Source organism: Melitaea cinxia, chromosome 28 (assembly GCF_905220565.1).
Source record: "Melitaea cinxia chromosome 28, ilMelCinx1.1, whole genome shotgun sequence".
NCBI lineage: Eukaryota > Metazoa > Arthropoda > Insecta > Lepidoptera > Nymphalidae > Melitaea > Melitaea cinxia.
This window is the reverse complement of record NC_059421.1, coordinates 788345-812140: the sequence shown is the minus strand read 5'-3', so window position 1 is coordinate 812140 and position 23796 is coordinate 788345. Positions and strand designations below refer to the sequence as shown.

At 44.3% G+C, this 23796-nt stretch overlaps 1 protein-coding gene across 1 annotated transcript; it reads left to right on the top strand.

Moving 5' to 3' along the window:
- The first annotated feature begins 777 nt into the window (after positions 1-777).
- Positions 778-22570, top strand: LOC123667604 (dynamin-like 120 kDa protein, mitochondrial). Its single transcript, XM_045601477.1, has 22 exons — positions 778-806; positions 1382-1601; positions 3108-3243; positions 5204-5320; positions 7850-7948; positions 8183-8334; positions 8527-8708; positions 8863-8973; positions 9690-9819; positions 10036-10134; positions 10333-10464; positions 10601-10746; positions 11223-11384; positions 12243-12436; positions 14400-14614; positions 16575-16716; positions 17893-18017; positions 18408-18496; positions 18976-19057; positions 21405-21539; positions 22190-22259; positions 22411-22570. Exons 1-22 carry the CDS (start codon positions 778-780, stop codon positions 22473-22475), a joined length of 2832 nt encoding a protein of 943 aa, XP_045457433.1. The 3' UTR covers positions 22476-22570.
- The last annotated feature ends 1226 nt before the right edge of the window (positions 22571-23796 follow it).

Sequence of the window (23796 nt, the reverse complement as noted above, 5' to 3'; positions counted from 1 at the left end):
AAACCCTACCGCTCCATTAATTAATGATGAATAAATACCGCCCAGCCTTGACATGGGCCACCACGGTATCTCGGTATACTCACAAAGCGAAATTTCGATGAGATGTCATCAAACTATAGAGGTCATTTTATCACACACCACTAAATCTTTAAAACACTAGACACTAAATTATTTTACAGTCACGATAGCTGTGGTTACGTTCGAAGAAAAAAAAATAGCGATTTATTTTTACGTAAATTTATCAAACACTACAGCTAAAAGCGAATCAGACCATTTTGACGTTTTTCTAATTAGGAAGTTGCCATTGCTTAAATTTTATTTCTAATAAAAAATATTATTGTTAAAATTAATACTTAATTATCACTTTGTTATTTATATTATTTACTTTAATTATTTGTGTATTAAAAAATAGTTAAAAAAATTACAAAACAAGTCCCATGTAATAGTCCCATCGCCCATGACCCATGTAAGAGTAAAACGAAACGTCGAAGAAAATGAAAAATTTTGCCCTTGCTATCAGTCACTGATTTGTCAAATTTTCAAAATATGAAGTGATCCATAATGATTTACACGTTGATTGTGTAATATATTTACTTTAATTGTTTAATCTTTTATAATAAGTGATTTGTTATTTATCTCGATTTTTCATTGTCATACCGGCATAGGTTATGAACTTGTTGGGGTTAAAAAGTTTAACCTGCAGTAGTATGTTTTAAAACATATCAATAATTCGATACTATTTAACCCTTAATATATTAATTAAAACCTACCAACATCATGTCGAGAATACTGAATCATCGTATGAGGTAATACAAACAAATTTACATGCTAAAATACATGTTTATAATTCTAATAATACCAATGAGTAATTCATAATAACTTCTTATTGGATTAGAATAGAAACAATTGTATATTGTAAATATTGTTATTTATACAGCCATGGTTTTTACGTGTAATGTATTATAAGCAGAATTTTATATACTTAATGACAATTTTAGCAACCTTGGTTTCATTTGATTTTGTCAGTATAATATTATTAATATCTATAATTCTATTGACCCTTGGTTTAGTTTGTAGTTACCCTACTTTTCACTCCAGATTAGTTATTTTGTTTCAAACATTTTTTTTTCATTTCACATTCTCACATTCAGTTCAAATGTATCCTTATGTACGTATTCAAAAAACTATACTAGAAATATGTTTACTGCTGTTAGTGTTGACAACTGCAGTGTGTTTTTGTTAAAAATATTTATTTACTTGTAAAACATTCAATAATTAACTAAATAACTAAATATTTTACTAAGTTTTTTATATATTCTATTTCATAATTTATTTTTAGAACTCTAATTTAAAGTAAATTTTAAATTTTCTTACATTTCAGATCATCTCTGAAAAAGCCTTCCTTCACAGTCGTAGACAAAAGGGCTGTAGCCTTTTCAATATACACTGGCCGTAGTTTACTTCTTCATAAACCAATTGATCCTAATCATATACCGAGAAGAAAGTATGGCATGCTGGTAGCTCGTGCCGTGCGGGGGATGCTTAAAATAAGATATTTAGTGCTCGGAGGTGCTGTTGGAGGCGGCATGACTTTGAATAAGGTAATGGTATAGTTTCGTCAAATGGAAATGAAACTCTAAAAACATAGCCATTAAGTTGCCTGTCCAGCAGTAAAATGGCACAAGTTATGTATATGTAAAAATGAACTTTATTATTACAAAATAATCAATAGTCAGAAAATTTATCATCAAAGAATTAACAATTATAACTAAATAGGTACTTAAGGGTGCATACAAAATAAAAATGTTTAAAAAATTTCAAAACCAAAATATCTGTATTCTATTTCTAAATTATTTTGGCATTCAAGTATTAATAATATACTAATTATTAAAAAGTAATGCAAGTGTTGAATATTTTTGATCCTCCCCAATTTTCAATATTTTCTGTAAGGCCCCTACCCTTCTTCATATCGTGGAACATTATGAAACACTCAAACCTTTGTTGCTGTTTGAAATATTATACAGTAATAATAGATAAAACATGAGATTTTTATTTTATAAACAACATGTAGTGTCATAAACAGTTACTTAATTTGGAATTAAGGGACTTCCCCATAAAATGTAAACAATAAGGGTTGCCAACTTAGAAGATTTTAATTTCCCAGCATTTTTTATTTATATAAAGACAATGTTATGTAACGTGTTGTTCAAAAAACCACCTCCTGTTCCTGTAACGAACTGTAACAGCTTACAAAAACTCGATCCCCTCACCCTTTATGGGATCATCCATAAATTGCATCACACAATTTTTTTACCCTTTCCTGTCCTTGTCACAGATGGTCATATTTATCAGATCCTTGTGTGATATCGTATATTTCGCCATTTTACACCCATTCATTATTGTTTAGTAAATTGAAACATCCGTTTCAACTTAATTTTTTAATATATTATGTGATGTCACAAATTTTGGACCCCTCCACTCCTTGACAAAATATATCATACTTTGTGGACCCTCTAATATTTCACGTAATTTATTGATGGCCGTTAAAAGAAGATCTATAAAAATATCCAAATAATTCCTAAGAAATACATTTGATCTATAAATTAAGTAAATAAATGGATTATATGGTCCACATTCAGAAATATGGATATCAAACTGAACTTTTATTCTTAAAGTAGCTCTGTTAGTGTGCATGACCTTAACAATACAGGTAACTCTGCCTCATTAATGTTGTGACAGTAATAACACACGTATCAACTTACAAATAAACAAATCGAGCAGTAGGTATACTTGAGTTCCTCAGCCTCGAATGTCTTTACAAGTAGCAAAAAGATTATAAACAAAATGTTTTTTTTTTTAAAGAATTCTTAGCAGAAGCTTAAATGTAATATGACTATACAAACTCTATGTCAATAAAAATTTACTGTTTTAATAGAATTTAATATATTTAATACCTTTTTTTTATAAATTCATAGACACACAAACTTAATAATACAAAAGAACCACTTATTATGTTAAATTTTAAAATACTGTAAAAATTTATATAACGTTATAATAATAAAATATTAATTGTTATAAATTTTTAAAACTCGTAAATACATTTCTAGAAATATGCCGAATGGAAAGACGGTTTGCCAGACATGGGATGGTTGAATGATTTGCTCCCCGACAACGAACAGTGGGACAAATTTACTACTACCCTCATCAATGCCAAAGATATGATCGGAGATCAATTACAAATAGGTAAGGAATCTTTTATATGTGGCTATAATCTTACATAATGGGCCGGTTTGACTGAAACAAAAGCATACAGATCAAGTTGTTTCAATAATGATTGATTATTTGTTTATGTCAAGACTTTTTATTTCAATAGCCTTTTATTTATGTTTTTCATTATAGTGTTATCTTCATTAAATTGCAAATAACGCAATAAGTGAATATTGTAGTATCTGTATCATAAATTAGTCTGTTGTTGTTTGACTCAAATCCTGCTAACCTATAAGTGGTGTTTCAAACAATTTAAACTTTTTTTTGAGTACTCTTTTGAAAATTCTTACGTTGTTGATATTAGAATAACGTGAATTATTATTATGTCTTTTCCATTTTACTTTAAGCATTTAAGCATAAATAAAGTTGAGTATTATAAATCAATATATAAAATGACCACTGGACTAGCGGTTTTAGTCAAAAGACGACAGCGTGTGTCATTAGATCGACTGACCCTGAGCATTTATCACAAGATTTATCCACTAAAAACATATTCTTCCATATTTTTTCTCGAATATTCCAACCGTCATATAAACAGTGTCCTTAAGTGTCCCAAGTAAGCAGATTCAGTTAGCGTGTAAGGTCAGAAGAGTATCGACTCTAACTCTGTCTGTAACTGACTCTGTCGATACTCTTCTGACCTTGAACATTTATCACGAAATTAATGCACTTCAAACATACCTTTCCACATTCTTTCTCGAATATTCTAACCCCCATTAAAATTTAATACCAAGTCATACAGTGAGCATTTATCACTTTATTTATGTACTCGACCAGACTCTCCATCATTTTAACATAAGGTCCTAAAGTATCCCAAGTGAGCAGAGTCAGTCCGCATATAAAGTCGCCGGATCATGAACTGACCTTGTGCATTTATTTGATTCAGTCAGTAACATCCCACTGCAGGGCATAGGCCTATTTCTTCATGTAAGAGAAGGATCATAGCTTAATCTGCCACGCTGCTCCGCTGCGGGTTGGCGGATATATTCTGTACTAGTAATGATCATTATCAGATAAACAATCGAGACTGACAGCTTAACGTGCTCTCCAAGGGCACTGTGAGGAGATCCACAAGGACAGACATTTAAACCAGAAAGTAATATTTGTACTGAGAAAAATATTCACAAAACAGAAAATCAGAAGCAGTAGGTTAGCGTGTTATAGGCATGTAATGAGGGGTAAGGATGAGCGCTATATTGGTAAAAGAATGTTAAGAATAAATGTCGAAGGACGAAGAGTGATCGGCAGTCCAAAAAAGGGATGGATAGTTTGTGTGAGTGAGGACATGAGAAAGAATGGAGTAAGCTCTGAAGTGACGAATAATAGAGAGGAATGGAAGAGGAAACATGTAGTGCAGACCCTACATAAGTGGAATAAGGCCCTACATAAGTTGGATAAGGGCAGGCAGATGATGACAAATATCCACTCCAAATGGTAATAGCCAGTGTTTAAGTGCGAACATGTCACACACCACTACACCAGAACAGTGGTTCAATGGAGTAGTCTCAAACTAACTAAGTATCCCAAGTGTTAAGAATCAGTGAGTGAGGTGATAGACAGTAGTTTGACAAAATGTGTCGCTAGGCCAACTGACCCTGCCCATATATTACAAAACTCGTATACTTCAAACACAATCTTCTATACCTATTCTTTTTCAAATACTACCTTCAATTTATTGTTTCCTAAATGATCAAAGTCAGTGACGATCTCAGACACATTAAGCGGACGCTGAGCATTTATCACAAGACTTATGAACTTCAAATATACTCTCCCTATTACAAATATTCTTATTGCCATTTAAATGTAATGTCCTGGAATATTCCTGCTTTCAAATCACTAAGTTTCCCAAATGATCAGAGTCAGTCAGTGACGATCTGAGACACGGTAGGCTGACGCAATGTGTCGCTAGGTCAACTGACGCTGTCGCTGACCTCAGATCCGCGCCTGCGCGAGGCGGGGCTGGCGCGCGCCGCCGAACTGCGCGGCTGGCTGGCGCAGCGCTACGAGGACGCGGTCGCCGCTGCCGCCGTCAACAGCCAGACCAGCGCCATCGGTGAGTGCGAGCTGGGCACCACGCACAACCTGCATGCTAGGTCACACCCGCCGCCGTCAGCAGCCAGACCAGCGCCATCGGTGAGTGCGAGCTGGGCACCACGCACAACCTGCATGCTAGGTCACACCCGCCGCCGTCAGCAGCCAGACCAGCGCCATCGGTGAGTGCGAGCTGGGCACCACGCACAACCTGCATGCTAGGTCACACCCGCCGCCGTCAGCAGCCAGACCAGCGCCATCGGTGAGTGCGAGCTGGGCACCACGCACAACCTGCATGCTAGGTCACACCCGCCGCCGTCAGCAGCCAGACCAGCGCCATCGGTGAGTGCGAGCTGGGCACCACGCACAACCTGCATGCTAGGTCACACCCGCCGCCGTCAGCAGCCAGACCAGCGCCATCGGTGAGTGCGAGCTGGGCACCACGCACAACCTGCATGCTAGGTCACACCCGCCGCCGTCAGCAGCCAGACCAGCGCCATCGGTGAGTGCGAGCTGGGCACCACGCACAACCTGCATGCTAGGTCACACCCGCCGCCGTCAGCAGCCAGACCAGCGCCATCGGTGAGTGCGAGCTGGGCACCACGCACAACCTGCATGCTAGGTCACACCCGCCGCCGTCAGCAGCCAGACCAGCGCCATCGGTGAGTGCGAGCTGGGCACCACGCACAACCTGCATGCTAGGTCACACCCGCCGCCGTCAGCAGCCAGACCAGCGCCATCGGTGAGTGCGAGCTGGGCACCACGCACAACCTGCATGCTAGGTCACACCCGCCGCCGTCAGCAGCCAGACCAGCGCCATCGGTGAATGCGAGCTGGGCACCACGCACAACCTGCATGCTAGGTCACACCCGCCGCCGTCAGCAGCCAGACCAGCGCCATCGGTGAGTGCGAGCTGGGCACCACGCACAACCTGCATGCTAGGTCACACCCGCCGCCGTCAGCAGCCAGACCAGCGCCATCGGTGAGTGCGAGCTGGGCACCACGCACAACCTGCATGCTAGGTCACACCCGCCGCCGTCAGCAGCCAGACCAGCGCCATCGGTGAGTGCGAGCTGGGCACCACGCACAACCTGCATGCTAGGTCACACCCGCCGCCGTCAGCAGCCAGACCAGCGCCATCGGTGAGTGCGAGCTGGGCACCACGCACAACCTGCATGCTAGGTCACACCCGCCGCCGTCAGCAGCCAGACCAGCGCCATCGGTGAGTGCGAGCTGGGCACCACGCACAACCTGCATGCTAGGTCACACCCGCCGCCGTCAGCAGCCAGACCAGCGCCATCGGTGAGTGCGAGCTGGGCACCACGCACAACCTGCATGCTAGGTCACACCCGCCGCCGTCAGCAGCCAGACCAGCGCCATCGGTGAGTGCGAGCTGGGCACCACGCACAACCTGCATGCTAGGTCACACCCGCCGCCGTCAGCAGCCAGACCAGCGCCATCGGTGAGTGCGAGCTGGGCACCACGCACAACCTGCATGCTAGGTCACACCCGCCGCCGTCAGCAGCCAGACCAGCGCCATCGGTGAGTGCGAGCTGGGCACCACGCACAACCTGCATGCTAGGTCACACCCGCCGCCGTCAGCAGCCAGACCAGCGCCATCGGTGAATGCGAGCTGGGCACCACGCACAACCTGCATGCTAGGTCACACCCGCCGCCGTCAGCAGCCAGACCAGCGCCATCGGTGAGTGCGAGCTGGGCACCACGCACAACCTGCATGCTAGGTCACACCCGCCGCCGTCAGCAGCCAGACCAGCGCCATCGGTGAGTGCGAGCTGGGCACCACGCACAACCTGCATGCTAGGTCACACCCGCCGCCGTCAGCAGCCAGACCAGCGCCATCGGTGAGTGCGAGCTGGGCACCACGCACAACCTGCATGCTAGGTCACACCCGCCGCCGTCAGCAGCCAGACCAGCGCCATCGGTGAGTGCGAGCTGGGCACCACGCACAACCTGCATGCTAGGTCACACCCGCCGCCGTCAGCAGCCAGACCAGCGCCATCGGTGAGTGCGAGCTGGGCACCACGCACAACCTGCATGCTAGGTCACACCCGCCGCCGTCAGCAGCCAGACCAGCGCCATCGGTGAGTGCGAGCTGGGCACCACGCACAACCTGCATGCTAGGTCACACCCGCCGCCGTCAGCAGCCAGACCAGCGCCATCGGTGAGTGCGAGCTGGGCACCACGCACAACCTGCATGCTAGGTCACACCCGCCGCCGTCAGCAGCCAGACCAGCGCCATCGGTAAATGCGCACACCTTAGCCATCATCCCAACCTTATACGAACTCTCGGGATAGTTAAGATGAGGCAACCAAGCACCGCTAACTTTTCGATTACCAACAATCAGAATGCGGAAATCTACAAAACTCAGATTTTTTTTTAATTATCTTCGTCAATACATATTGTAACAAAAACCAGGTTAATCCAGGTTGTTATTTGAATAACGATAAGACATTAAAAGATATTTAAATCTAAAATTCTAACTCTGTAAATCATATACAATTAACAAAAGTATTAATTCTCTATCTACAGAACCAGCGCCAACAATCGTCAATAATTTACAAAGTAAACCAGCCCCTACAACATCAACGGGTCAAGCTCAAGTTGCGTTTGAGGAAAAAGCGGCATACGGTAAGTAAATATTTTATCTAATGATATCAAAACCTTAATTATTGGGTGCCTCTAGATATTTTGACACATGTTATGTATGTTAGAGTTTAAATTTAGGGCCAAGTGAAATTTATGAACAGATCCTGATAGGTTATGATTATATTACATTTGAATGCACTAAAGTATTTTAGTCACTTATGGTGCTATTTGAGTCTATAAATGATTAAAGATATTCCACATATATCTTAAACACAGAGAAGAGAGTTCATGCGTTACAACAAGAAGTGCTGTCACTTCAAGCTCGCTATCAAAGAGAGTTGCAACGTCTGGAACAGGAGAATAGAGAACTAAGACAGCAAAATATGTTGCTAAGGCAGGGAAGGCAACCACCGACCAGAAAAATGAAGGTATGTACTTCATAATTTGAACAATCCTCAATATATCCACACATATATCCGAAATCCTCGTTTAGACCTACAAAATTATATCACGAAATCTGCCGTCGAACTTGTAAATGCCATAAATTTTCTTTAAATCAAAATTCAATCAAAATGCACATCTAAAGGATACTGGATAAAAATACTCTGGTGTTATTGCAGCGTTCCCTCATCGACATGTATTCAGCTGTACTGGATGAATTAGCTGGCTGGGAGGCTGGGGAGGCAGGTCGCTTACCCCGGGTAGTAGTTGTGGGTGATCAATCTGCAGGAAAAACATCCGTGTTAGAAATGATCGCACAGGCCAGGATCTTCCCTCGAGGAGCTGGTGAAATGTGTACAAGGTGAGTCTAGACTATGACATTTTTTGAGGTATGACTGGAACCCAGGTACGGCTTACTCGAAGTTTTGATTGTGAGTTGGCAGAAAGACAAAAAAAAAATCCTAATGAACCAATTGCTAGATATACAGAATAAATCCATAGTATCTTGTTTTCAGAGCACCAGTAAAAGTGACTTTGTCGGAAGGCCCCTACCATGTCGCGCAGTTCAATGATTCGTCCCGTGAATTTGATCTCAACAAGGAATCGGATCTCGCAGATCTTCGCAAGTGAGTACAAATTAAAATTGTAAACAATATTTATTTTTATCGATTTCAGCAGTCTTAGACGAGGTGTGATCGTATTTCAGTTCAAGAACTGTTATTGTATGACTTTTCTTGGTCAATACTTCATTGGCTTAACTCGTATCTAGATAATCGAGCATTTTTTGTCGTGGCTTTGTGGTTGGTGGAAGTCCAAGATATTCAAAATTACCTCAGGCTTTCCTTAGGGGTCACATTTGGGACCTATACATTTCAATATTTTTATCAATGACCTCACATATTGCATTCTATATGTTACTCCATACTTATATGCAGATAACTTTAAAAAAATTGTCAAATAACTTTTACCTGTAAACGTGAATAAGACACTCAAACAAAATCATACAAACAACGTTCAACTTGGTCATATAAATACCGCGAGAGAATTAAGTAATACTTGGCTCCAAACTTACTTTAGTTTTTCAGGTGCAAAATGATGTTGTTTACCTACGTGAATTTGGATTTTAGATGATATTTTTTTACAAATATTTTATTTTAATAATAACCAATAAATTAATAAATTTTGAACTGTGAAATATAGAAAAATTCACTTTTCCTCCTTTGGTCCTTTTGGTTACACATTTTTTTAACATAATTGCGTTATATTGTAGAAATCGACTAAAATCGTAGATCGTTATAAGTTTCCACAAGGCTCACAAGTGTCTGCGTGATTATTTGCGCAGGGAAGTAGAGATGCGCATGCGCACCAGTGTGCGCGGGGGAAGAACCGTCTCCACGGACGTGATCGCCATGTCGGTGCGCGGGCCCGGCCTGCCGCGCATGGTGCTCGTGGACCTGCCGGGCGTCATCTCCGTGAGTACTGATCTCTATATCCTGATGGATATTCTGGATCAAGTCTAGGTACTATGGGTTTAACGCCTCAGCTAATAATGATTCAAAGACATCAGCTTACTTTCAAGGACTAAGGTCATTTGAGGTGAGGTGGACGTGTAAAAGTCAGTCATGTCAAATTTAGACAACATAATAAAATTAAAAGAGAACATGTGTATTGTAAACTTCTGCTTTCAGACCCAAACAGTGGACATGGCTGCAGACACTAGAGAAGCTATCAAGCAAATGACCAAGCAGTACATGGACAACCCCAACGCTATAATACTTTGTATACAGGTTAGTGCATAACATAATTTCTTTGTTTGGAATCTTGTTTTGGAATTTTAACAACGGCCAACAAGTACAACACAAGTAATTAAATGCAACTTGTTAGTTTTCTAACACAGTTCAACCAAAACAATCTTTACAAAAAAGTCATTTTCTCAGCCGACAAACATTTACAGCACAAATCGTGAACAATACTTGTTTTTCCAGGACGGCTCAGTGGACGCTGAACGAAGCAATGTTACAGATTTAGTGGCATCATGTGACCCGCAAGGGAAAAGGACCATATTTGTTCTTACTAAAGTTGATCTCGCTGAGGAAAATCTGGCCAATCCTAATCGGGTAAGCTGAAGATCTAGACTTATTGTTAGAAATATAGTTGTAGTATTGTTGACAGTTCTAGAATATCTTAGGAATGTTGTGATTGTGCCCGTTGTCGTTTCCATAAAATTAGGACAGTTGTTGTTTTTTTCAACAGATACGTCGCATCTTGGAAGGTAAACTGTTTCCAATGAAGGCACTCGGGTACTACGCAGTAGTTACTGGACGAAGCCGAAAAGATGACTCAATACAAAGCATTCGAGAATACGAAGAGAGATTTTTCAGTTCATCCAAACTTTTCAAGTTAGTATTTTAATGACTCAAAAACCAGCAAATTTCAAACAAACTGCCATCTCAAAAACTTTGACAATTCAAGTATCCTTCTGATAAAGATACCTTGTAATTTCCAATATAGTTTAGTCTAAACTGACCAAATTAAATATTCTCCTGAAGTAAAAGACCTTGTAAATTGGTGTAACCATTCCTCACAAGACTATATAATGTGATGTAAAATATTGCTTGTGAAACCCATATTAAATAAAGTCACCTACTAAACCTTCCTGACCTACTTTCTGGTCCTATTATTGGACTCAATCTCCTATTAAGAGAAATGTTAACCAAAGTTTTTAAATTATAGTGTTCTGAAATATGCAGATTTCTTATAACCGTTTTAAATCATGTGACAAACGTTAAACAACTAGTTTTACCTTCTAATTCTGATTATTAAGTCCTACTTTTTGGGTACAAATTAGTACCAAAATATAATTTTATATTCCCAGGGCGGGAATGGTTGCGGCAGCGCAAGTAACGACACGCAACCTGGCGATGGGAGTGGCCGATTGTTTCTGGAGAATGGTCCGGGACTCTGTGGAACAGCAGGCAGATGCCTTCAAGGCCATGAGATTCAATCTGGAGACCGAGTGGAAGAACACTTTCCCGAGGTATGTTGAAATTATTATGGGTAGTTTTAAACTGGGTTGATCTAGTTGGTTGTTTAACAGCCTACTAGCTTTTACCCGCGGCTTCGCTCGTAATGTATTTTTTTTTAGATAAAAGTATCCTATCGCTTCAGCCTGTAATATCCCAATACTGGGCATAGGCCCCTTTCCCCATGTAGGAGAAGGATCAGAGCTTAATCCACCACGCTGCTCAAATGCGGGTTGGCGGATATATTCTCCATTATGAATAACGATCGCTATCAGGTGTACATGATAACAACCGGGACCGACGGCTTAACGTGCTCTCCGAGGCACGGTAGGGATACCCAAAAGTATCCTATGTCACTTCTAATACCTCCAAGATATGTTTTTTTTTTATATATATTACTAGGTCGGCAAACAAGCGTACGGCTCACTTGATGGTAAGAGATTACCGTAGTTTATAGACGCCTGCAACACCAGAAGCATCGAAAGCGCGTTGCCGACCCAATCTCCATTCCCCCCAGGAGCTCTGGTCACCTTATTCACCAACAGGAACACAATACTGCTTGAAAACTGTATTATTTAGATGTGGTCTTCTGTAAGGTTCGAGGTACTACCCCAGTCGGGCTGCTCCGTATTTTGAGCAAGAAATTCCTGCTGTGCCCTACCTCAGTTGAGTTGTGTACAAAGTTTGACGATAAGTAGTTCCCGCGTAGAAGCGTAAGAAACAAGTAAGGTGACCAGAGCTCCTGGATTGGGTCGGCAACGCGCTTGCGATGCTTCTGGTGTCGCAGGCGTCTATAGGCTACGGTAATCGCTTGCCATCAGGTGAGCCGTACGCTCGTTTGCCGACCTAGTGACATAACCCCCCCCCCCTAGGCAGCGCGAGCTGGACCGCGACGAGCTGTTCGAGCGCGCGCGCGCCGAGCTGCTGGACCAGTCGGCCGAGCTGTCGGCCGTGCCCGCCGCCGACTGGGAGCGGCGCCTGGCCGCCGCGCTGTGGGCCGCCGCCGCCGAGCGCGTGTTCGCCGGCATCTACCTGCCGGCCGCCGCGCACGCCGCGCTCGACGTGGGTGAGTCCTACTGACCCGCCGCTAGTGGTTGTAGTCCATTCGTTCACATTCGTTCTCGTCGCGCACGACGTGGGTGAGCCCTACTGACCCGCCGCGCGCGCCGCTGGGTCCGTACTCGCCCTTGCTGATGCTTAGAGAGGTTTTAGACTACCGATGCCCAAAAGTCGGGATTTTTTTTTATGACTACAAAAACTCGTGAAAAATACACGCAATATCTCAATATAACCCCCCCCCCACCTTACATCCTTACACCCCCCTTATAATATCAAGTAACGTCTCCCCCCCTCTTTCGAATCTCCTGTTATAAGTGGACGACCCGTAACCAACAATCTGGCATCTAGCCCCAGATCAGCTGACTAAGCTTCTGATACAAACCCACTAGATTTAACTCCTTTGTCGACAATCCGGAAACACACTTGTATGACCAATACCAAACGTATGTCATGTGCAGAAATTGAACCCGCAACAGCCATAATCCAGTACCGTAACCGATACGCCAATGCGACATCTTATAACATAACTATATGACTTTACCTTATCAAGATTAACCGAAACAGTCCAAAGCCAATTTAGTTTATGTTATTCTGTTATTTTTTTTTCCTAGCTTCAAATGAATTATCAATGAGTAGAGTTACTCCATTTTTTAGAGTTTTACACTGTAGTTAAAGAATGTATCCAATTTTCTGCCAGCTCTGCCTGTTCCTCGCCATGTCAAATATAAACCTGAGGACAGCAATCGGACTACCACGATATGGCTAGACCCATACGATATCGATTTAAGTAAGATTTCAGAAGACTTGCCGTACAATTAGTTGTATCTCAAAGTTCTTATTACCTGACTGCCCCAAAAGGAGTGTAGTATTATATTTAATTTGATGTATTTATTGCAATATGTGGTCATTAGTTTAGACTCTGAAACTTAAACATCGTTCTATAATTATTTATGTTTTATATTATAGTTGGAAGATAAAATTGGGTCACTAGTGTAAAAAAAATAGTTTTTCGTAAATATTTGCTTAAAACACCTAGATATAGTAAAGTATTTCAAGAATGTATTTAATTCATATATTTTGCATATTAATTAAAATCTAATGTCATCAAATCTCATAGGTTTTATGATAATAAATCAGTACTAATGCAAGATAATATATACATAAGAGATTCAAAGATCCAAACTCCTCCACCTATATACTCCAACTATTTGTACTCCTATTTTTACCTCCCTGATATAAGATAATCTGCGATTTTTGCATGGTTTAGTAATGCTCCATTATCATTTATACCAAATTCCTTCCAATCCAGTTATATGATGTTTCAAATCTATCTCATTTCTTATTTGGCCGTTGGGAGATTCCTACGTCCATTTTCTTTTAGGTTTTCTTTTTTAAAACGTATTCGTAATATGTAAATTCTTTTTAAACGCGTAGTATATCAATCTTTGCCCATTATCGTTTCGCTTACCGGTTGTATAGGGTCCAAGTATTTTATTTTCGTTGACCTCGTTGGCCAATTTGGCTACTAAAATCTCCTATCACATTAATGGACTTATACAGGATGTCAATTTTTTCATTTAGGGTTTTCGTAAAAGCTATTTTTAATTTTCTTTTTCGCTACCTTATTAGGAGCGTATAACTGGACCTTTAATGTCTGGTGTTTGTAATCAGGAAATATACAATGTTAAAGACAGTTATCCCCGTCTGAAACTCCTTTAAATTCTAGCCTTAGGTTTATGCAGAATTAACTTACCTTTTTCAATTGTTAACCTAATTGATTTATTAACGTTTTTTGGGCGCGATTTTCTTAGGCAACCTATCAGATATATGTCAATTTATTATCTTGTAAATGTACTGATTCATTTTATTTGACATATGAGGTATACATTCCTTGAGCCGGATTTTGTGGTATCTGTGGCGATATGTCGATTTAAAATCGATTCGTAAACATGTCCTTTGTGTCTGCGCAGACAAATTCAACACATCGGTGGACATCAAACTCCGCGAGTGGGCGGAGGGGGAGCTGGCCGCCTCGGCGGTGGAGGCGGGCCGCCGGGCGCTGCGGGACGAGTTCGAGGCGCTGCTGGCGCGGGCGGGCGACTCCGACCCCGTGTACGAGCCCGTCAAGCGCGCCGCCGTGGACGAGGCGCTGGCGCGGCACCACTGGGAGGAGCGCGCGCTCGACGTGAGTGTGTGTGTGTGTGTGTGTGGAGGCGGGCCACTCCGACCCCGTGTACGAGCCCGTCAAGCGCGCCGCCGTGGACGAGGCGCTGGCGCGGCACCACTGGGAGGAGCGCGCGCTCGACGTGAGTGTGTGTGTGTGTGTGTGGAGGCGGGCCACTCCGACCCCGTGTACGAGCCCGTCAAGCGCGCCGCCGTGGACGAGGCGCTGGCGCGGCACCACTGGGAGGAGCGCGCGCTCGACGTGAGTGTGTGTGTGTGTGTGTGGAGGCGGGCCACTCCGACCCCGTGTACGAGCCCGTCAAGCGCGCCGCCGTGGACGAGGCGCTGGCGCGGCACCACTGGGAGGAGCGCGCGCTCGACGTGAGTGTGTGTGTGTGTGTGTGTGGAGGCGGGCCACTCCGACCCCGTGTACGAGCCCGTCAAGCGCGCCGCCGTGGACGAGGCGCTGGCGCGGCACCACTGGGAGGAGCGCGCGCTCGACGTGAGTGTGTGTGTGTGTGTGTGGAGGCGGGCCACTCCGACCCCGTGTACGAGCCCGTCAAGCGCGCCGCCGTGGACGAGGCGCTGGCGCGGCACCACTGGGAGGAGCGCGCGCTCGACGTGAGTGTGTGTGTGTGTGTGTGTGGAGGCGGGCCACTCCGACCCCGTGTACGAGCCCGTCAAGCGCGCCGCCGTGGACGAGGCGCTGGCGCGGCACCACTGGGAGGAGCGCGCGCTCGACGTGAGTGTGTGTGTGTGTGTGTGGAGGCGGGCCACTCCGACCCCGTGTACGAGCCCGTCAAGCGCGCCGCCGTGGACGAGGCGCTGGCGCGGCACCACTGGGAGGAGCGCGCGCTCGACGTGAGTGTGTGTGTGTGTGTGTGTGGAGGCGGGCCACTCCGACCCCGTGTACGAGCCCGTCAAGCGCGCCGCCGTGGACGAGGCGCTGGCGCGGCACCACTGGGAGGAGCGCGCGCTCGACGTGAGTGTGTGTGTGTGTGTGTGGAGGCGGGCCACTCCGACCCCGTGTACGAGCCCGTCAAGCGCGCCGCCGTGGACGAGGCGCTGGCGCGGCACCACTGGGAGGAGCGCGCGCTCGACGTGAGTGTGTGTGTGTGTGTGTGGAGGCGGGCCACTCCGACCCCGTGTACGAGCCCGTCAAGCGCGCCGCCGTGGACGAGGCGCTGGCGCGGCACCACTGGGAGGAGCGCGCGCTCGACGTGAGTGTGTGTGTGTGTGTGTGGAGGCGGGCCACTCCGACCCCGTGTACGAGCCCGTCAAGCGCGCCGCCGTGGACGAGGCGCTGGCGCGGCACCACTGGGAGGAGCGCGCGCTCGACGTGAGTGTGTGTGTGTGTGTGTGGAGGCGGGCCACTCCGACCCCGTGTACGAGCCCGTCAAGCGCGCCGCCGTGGACGAGGCGCTGGCGCGGCACCACTGGGAGGAGCGCGCGCTCGACGTGAGTGTGTGTGTGTGTGTGTGGGGGCGGGCCACTCCGACCCCGTGTACGAGCCCGTCAAGCGCGCCGCCGTGGACGAGGCGCTGGCGCGGCACCACTGGGAGGAGCGCGCGCTCGACGTGAGTGTGTGTGTGTGTGTGTGGAGGCGGGCCACTCCGACCCCGTGTACGAGCCCGTCAAGCGCGCCGCCGTGGACGAGGCGCTGGCGCGGCACCACTGGGAGGAGCGCGCGCTCGACGTGAGTGTGCGTGCGTGCGTGCGTGTGTGTGTGCGTGCGCGAGGGGGTGCGGGGGAAGTTCCAGTGGGTGGGTGCGGTGTGAGTTCCTACACATAATATGTGAGTGAATGTGGGGGACCACCTTGTGTTAAGTGGCTACCGACGACCAAAGAATCTTCGGCAATGAGTGTAATATGCTATGTTATATGTATTCTATGTTGTATTCTTTCACGCATGTGTGCATATGCAAGTCTCTCTCTCACATGCGTGTACATACAGCTCTCTCTCTCACACGTGTGTGCGGCAGGTGCTGCGCGTGCTGCAGCTGACGGCGCTGCAGGACGGCTGCGTGCGCTCGCGCGCGGACTGGGACGCGGCCGTGGAGCTCATGGACGGCGCGCTGCGGGAGCGCCTGCAGGCCGCCGAGCGACAGCTGCGGGAGCTCACGGGTGAGTGGGGTGGGGGGAGCTGGCTGGACGTGGAGCTGCGCGGACTGGGACGCGGCCGTGGAGCTCATGGACGGCGCGCTGCGGGAGCGCCTGCAGGCCGCCGAGCGACAGCTGCGGGAGCTCACGGGTGAGTGGGGGGGGGGGGAGCTGGCTGGACGTGGAGCTGCGCGGACTGGGACGCGGCCGTGGAGCTCATGGACGGCGCGCTGCGGGAGCGCCTGCAGGCCGCCGAGCGACAGCTGCGGGAGCTCACGGGTGAGTGGGGTGGGGGGGAGCTGGCTGGACGTGGAGCTGCGCGGACTGGGACGCGGCCGTGGAGCTCATGGACGGCGCGCTGCGGGAGCGCCTGCAGGCCGCCGAGCGACAGCTGCGGGAGCTCACGGGTGAGTGGGGTGGGGGGGAGCTGGCTGGACGTGGAGCTGCGCGGACTGGGACGCGGCCGTGGAGCTCATGGACGGCGCGCTGCGGGAGCGCCTGCAGGCCGCCGAGCGACAGCTGCGGGAGCTCACGGGTGAGTGGGGTGGGGGGGAGCTGGCTGGACGTGGAGCTGCGCGGACTGGGACGCGGCCGTGGAGCTCATGGACGGCGCGCTGCTCATACGGAATGTCAAATTTTGAAATTCTCAACCCCCCCCCCCCCCCCCGTATCACTCTTAAAGCGGTCCTCTAACAAAATTGAAGTCACAAAGCTTGATCCCTAAGTTTAATGTTAATTTTTTCTTATTTTGAAACTATATCTTCTAGGTCTGTGGGAATGTCTTTCTATTACCACATTGTCACATCTAGTCCTTCATCTCTCATATTTGCGAAAGTATTTTATGGACGGCCTCCTAGGACCTAGAGCGAGCAAATGAATGACAGAACAAATGACTGAGCAATTGATATTGAAAAGAAAATAGTCATATGCAATCTGATATTAAGTTCATCACTCACTCACGAGACGATTCTAGACATTTACTTCTCTCTGAAATCTGTGAAAATTATTTTCAAATGTTTGGATTTGTTTGAACTTTCAAAACGGTACTTGACTTTATAAACGGTAGTAGGTAGGTAGTAGGTTTATTAATACATTCTATTTTTAAACATAGCGCAATGTAATGGCTTCAAAATTTTACAATAATTGTTAAAAATGGTTTATGCCCTTTACCTAAGCACGGTGGTTCAATCATATCTCCAGGGCCGGGTCTAAGCGAGCGCTGGCTCCGCTGGCGCAGTCCCAGTGAGGATCAATCCAGGCGGGCGCAGGTTCGAGCCGAGCTCGAGCAGCTGGGCACCAGCCGACCCAGCTTAACCTACGATGAGGTATACTCTTTCTCACACACTCCCTTCATATCTATCCCTTATCTCACTTCTCTCTTTTCCCTTCTTCTTAACTTCTCTTCGATCTTTCTCTCAATTCTCTTGCCAATCTTCTCTTCTTAATATATCCCGCTCTTGATGAATTGCAACCAAATTCGTAATATATGCTAATACTGTGTCTGTGACAAATTAATAATAAAGAAATAAACAACGGTATATGCAAGAATGGGTCCATTAACCTAATATTATAAAACGGGGGATTATTGCCATCCCAAAGTTTTTATGTTGTTGACTTACCAATGTTGTTTTACAAATTTTCACGAACAAGTTTCACAATAATCAGACATACAGTAAATAACCAAAACATTTATTTCAACGATTGAACGATTGCAGGTGGTGGCGGTCAGAGACAACTTGAGACGGCGAGGTATCGAAGTCGACAACGAGTACATTCGAGAGACATGGAAACCCGTCTACCTTAGGTATACTTTACATTGATTTTGTCTAACTAGTTTATTGAGGTAGGGCACAATATAAGCAAAATATGGAGCAGCCGGACTTGGGAAGGCCGTCGACTCCTCGATCTTATGGAATTTCACAGTTAAATCATACTGCTCTCAACTCAAGTGATCCTGTGCTCATTGCTTTTTCCTGTTGTGATTAAGGTACAGGGTCGGGGTAGGGTCGGCAACGCACTTGCGATGCTTCTGGTGTAGGCTACGGAATCCGCTTACTGGCAGGTGGGACGAATGCTTGGCCAACCTCATCGCCTCACAAAGCCTCACTCATATTCAATAAAATATAAAATATATCTTTCGCGCTATTATTATTCAAAAATTTATACACAGATTGCAAAGAATTTTAGAATAAGTGACTACTGGACGCTGTATTCCCGACATTTCACCAAGAATGTATTTTATGGTATACCATACAGATTTTCAACTCCCATTTTTTTTTACAGAAACTTCTTACTGAGCGCTCAGGCTCGCGCCAGGGATTGTAAGAAGAGCTTCTATCTGTACAGTCAACAGAACGGAGCTGAGGTAAGCTTCAACGTTTTGAAAGCTTTAAGCGGGTGATGGAAGTCAGTTTAAAAGTAATCAACTCCTAAGTCTAATAAAATGGAGATGAGAGGTTAGCCCTAGCTTCAGGCAAATATATAACTGAGATAGGTCACAGCAGGAAATTTCCTGCTCAAAATATGGCGCAGCCCGACCGGGGAAGTACCTCGACCTTGCAGAAGATCACAACTAAATAATACTGCTTTCAAGCGGTGTTGCGTTCCTGTTGGTGAGTAAGGTGACCAGAGCTCCTGTGAGGGATCGGGAGTACGGTCGGCAACACTCTTACGATGCCTCTGGTTTTGCAAGTGTCTGTAGGCTATGCTTACCATAAGGTGACCGGCAACGCGCTTGCGATGCTTCTAATGTTGTAGATGTTTATAAGCTACGGTAATCGCTTACCATAAGGTGACCGGCAACGCGCTTGCGATGCTTCTAATGTTGTAGATGTTTATAAGCTACGGTAATCGCTTACCATAAGGTGACCGGCAACGCGCTTGCGATGCTTCTAATGTTGTAGATGTTTATAAGCTACGGTAATCGCTTACCATCAGGTGAGCCGTACGCTTGTTTGCCGATCTAGCTATATACAGGGTGTGTCGTAAAAAGTGGATAATCCGTTAACTGGGGGTAGCCCTGATGTCGAGCTTCAAGAAAATGTACTTTTTATGTCAGGGTTGCCAACACTGTGAAAATTGTGAATATTTTTGTGTTTTTTCAAAAAAAATCTACCGCGATTAGTGATTTGGTCATAATTTTTACAAATAAAGGTATTTTAGTGTACTTTTTATTTTATTTTACTCGGGAATACTTGTACTATCTAATGAAATTACTATTTCAGACATCATTAATTCTAAAGTTATGAAAATTAGCGTTAGAAATTATTTTTATTTTTAGTCGTTACTTTTTGTCAAGATTTAACCATTGATTGTGAAAAAATAGTGTACTGCACTAGAATTGCCCAGTATTTAAAAAAATGCTTAGATTGTGTAGTTTCTAAAAAGGTACAACAATTAGTACTTGACAAGGAAAAATACTTTGTAGGAGCAAAAGAACTTATCGTTTTCGGTAAGTTCGTTTTGTGTCATTAGCATTTGTGTCACTTAAATGTTAGGATAAAGAAAAAAACAAAGGTTTTTATTATAAAAATGCATTTATTACATCAAACTAAGTGTTGAAAATGTCCTCCATTGGCAGCAATGCAGGGTCGGCATCGCCTTATAAATGATCTTTTGATACGGCGTACATAGCCTGTTACTTCAATTTCACGAGCGGGTAATTGCACACGTGTTCGCAATTCTTCGATTGTTGACACTGCTTTATCATAAACCTTTTCTTTAATGCATCCCCAATAAAAAAGTCCAGGGGGTTCAGGTCAGGCGATCGTGGGGGCCATAAAATTGGACCCAAGCGCCCAATCCACCTATCTGGGTATGTGTAAAGAAAGAAAGAAAGAAAGAAAAAAACGTTTATTTGATCACAAACCAGAGACAAGAACAATAGTTTAAAATGACTATACAAGCAACATACACATACTACTCTTACACACTTCAAACTATCGCGTGCCTCAGAAATGCGCCAAATTGGTTCGGTTCGGCATTAGTCAGATTGCCATAGTAAAAATGGTACCTGACACCGGTTTTCAACCAAACCATAGGCCGAGTACGTCACTGACGTCAGTTGCCTACCAATAAAATCTATTAAATCTAAATAAAAAATAAATAAATAATAATAAAAAAACAAACGTTACGTAACAAATCAGAAATTATACAACCACCACCATAAACATATACACAGTTATACCACCACCACACACATAAACACTACTATATTTATATAGTCGTTTAAATATTCCCGCACCCGAACAGCGAAATGCGCGTGACACCCGTCATTTTGCAGCCACATTCCTTCCCTTGTCTCCAGTCATAAATTTTGCAGCAGCTCAGGAAATTATTTCGTAAAAAATTTAAATACATTTCAGCATTTAATGTTGCTGGCATTTACAGCATGTGGTTGTACGGTGGGAGCGTGTCAACGTGCGACAGTGCAATTTGTTCTACAGCTTTAAATTATTTGATTTCCGCCAATTATCCACAAGTTGTATATGTATATGTTATATAAACGCTGATATCAATCGTGCGCCAACATTAAAATTAGTGTTTGTGAAATACGATATTTCGTCTGAACATCCGGCTCGAATTTTTGTAATAATAATAAGTTTTATGTCAATGAAGTTTTTTTAACAAATGGTATTATCAATTATAAAATCAACTAATGCAAAGGGTTTAATAAAATTAAATAAATCCGAACCCCCCTTTTCCCCCCACAGAAGGAGTGCAGCGAGGTGGTGATGTTCTGGCGCGTGCACGGAGCGCTGCGGGCGTCCGCGAACGCGCTGCGGCAGCAGATCTGCAACCGGGAGGCGGCGCGCCTGGACCGCGAGCTGCGGGAGGTGCTCGACGAGGTGCGCGCACACACGGGCACAGACACAGGCACAGGCACACAGGCACAGACACAGACAGACACACAGGCACAGACAGACAAACAGGCACAGACACACAGACACAGACACACAGACACAGACACACAGGCACAGACACACAGGCACAGACACAGACATACAGACACAGGAGGGAGACACAGACATACAGACACAGGAGGGAGACACAGACATACAGACACAGACATACAGACACAGGAGGGAGACACAGACATACAGACACACAGACACAAACACACAGACATACAGACACACAGACACACGCGCACTGCTGGCGCGGACCTGTGTCCGGCACTTGACATTGTACCATTGACTGACTCATCATTCTGGTACAGGCCTCCACTATGATGAGTTTTTTCCAAGTGTTTTTATGGCGTATTCTTGAACTTCTATATTTTATAATAAATTTAGTAATTAGTAATTCAACTAACCCATATTTATTATATCGAATGAACTGGCCACAAATACTCTTACGACATCTCAAATGTTAAGCCCCAGTTTAATCTTAAGCCTTCTCTAACACAACGAAAACAGTTCCACTCTTACTCTGACTACCCAAACCTGACTTTTAATTCCAAGAGACTCTTTCATACTGGTTGTTATTTTCTTTAAAGATGGCAGCAGATCCAGATCTAAAGAAGAAACTTCTATCCGGAAGACGCGTAGAGCTTGCAGAAGAATTAAGTGAGTTTTGTATATTTCCTAAATTTTCTTTGCTCCAAAAAAATCCAAAAAATCTCCTCCAAAAATAAATAAATTTTCTAAATTTCGCGAAAGTTTTTTTTTCTAATATTCCATTCCTCTTTTACGTTATACATATATTCGTAATTTTCAGAACGCGTAAGACAAGTTCAAGAGAAGTTAGAAGAGTTTATAGAAGCCCTCAACAAGGAGAAGTAGTGTAAATGTATATTGTAGGTGTTTGTTCGCTCGCTACGATGTATTATTGTTGATAATTATGTCTAAGTTATATTTATAATAAAACATGCACAAAACATACTTGGTTTTATTTCTATTACTAGCTGTGCCCGCGGCTTCGCCCGCGTTGAAATCAGTGTTTCACAAAGTTTTACCAGCAAACTTCCAGTGAAACTTTCATCAAAATCGGCTTAGTTATTCCGTAAACCTTCCTCTTGAAGCACTCTCTCCATTGGTGAAACCGCATGAAAATCCGTTCAGTAGATTTTGAGGGAATCGACCACATACGCTTTTGGGGACTTTGTTTTATAATACACTAACTGCCCGCGACTACATTCGCGTGGTTATGAAGATATGCATTACTATTAAGATGTTTAACGCAAACTATTTTTTTTATTTCAGTCACTTGAAATGCTTGTCACACTGAGTAACTTTTTAAAAGGCACAATTTAGAATAATTTAATAGTTATTTTTATAAAACCTCTCTATACACCACATTTTTAGCTTTATTTTCAGGCTGCAGTATAAATAACTTATCAGGCGAACTTATAGCTGCTGTTTATGTTTCGTACAAACTATAATCCCCAATTAAACCATCTTAGCGGTGGAATATCGCAAAATCTGTTCTTAGCGGACGTCTACTTACTATAATCTACCTACCTACCAAATTTCATCTTTGTCCATCCTGGATGGATTAAAAACCACGTGATGGTCCCAGCGGTTTTTGAGTTCTCGTGATGAGTGAGTCAGTGACCTTTCTCTTTTATATATATAGATTACGATACATTATTTGGACACCTCCTCACAATCTATAGAGCATACATTTTAAATTTCAAGTCTCTTACTCAAAAACATAGACTTTCATATAAAATTCCAACCCCCGTTTTATCCCCTTAAGGGTCAAGTTTTGTAAAAGCCGGTCTTAACAGATGTTTACACCCTATAAGGAACCTACCTGCCAAACTTTAAGTTTGTGGCTATTCTAGTTTCGGAGATTTCGTGATGAGTGAGTCAACCTACCATCCCCGTTTTAACCCCAAAAGGGAGTCGATTTCTAAAGATACATTGTTTGAACACCTTTTCACCATCTATAAAGCATATATTTTAAATTTCAAGTCTCTTACTTCAAGAACATAGGAATTTTATACAAACTACCAACCCCCGTTTTATCCCCTTAGGGGTCGAGATTTGTAAAATCCATTCTTAGCGGATGTCTACGCTCTATAAGGAACCTACCTGCCAAATTTCAAGTTTGTAGGTGTTATAGTTTCGGAGATTTCGTGATGAGTGAGTCAACCTACCA

Coding starts and splice junctions, on each gene's coding strand:
- LOC123667604 (XM_045601477.1), top strand. CDS start 778: ATGTCGAGAATACTGAATCATCGTATGAG. Junction 3,244..5,203: donor CGGAGATCAATTACAAATAG/GTAAGGAATCTT, acceptor CGCTGACCTCAG/ATCCGCGCCTGCGCGAGGCG. Junction 11,385..12,242: donor TGGAAGAACACTTTCCCGAG/GTATGTTGAAAT, acceptor CCCCCCCCCTAG/GCAGCGCGAGCTGGACCGCG.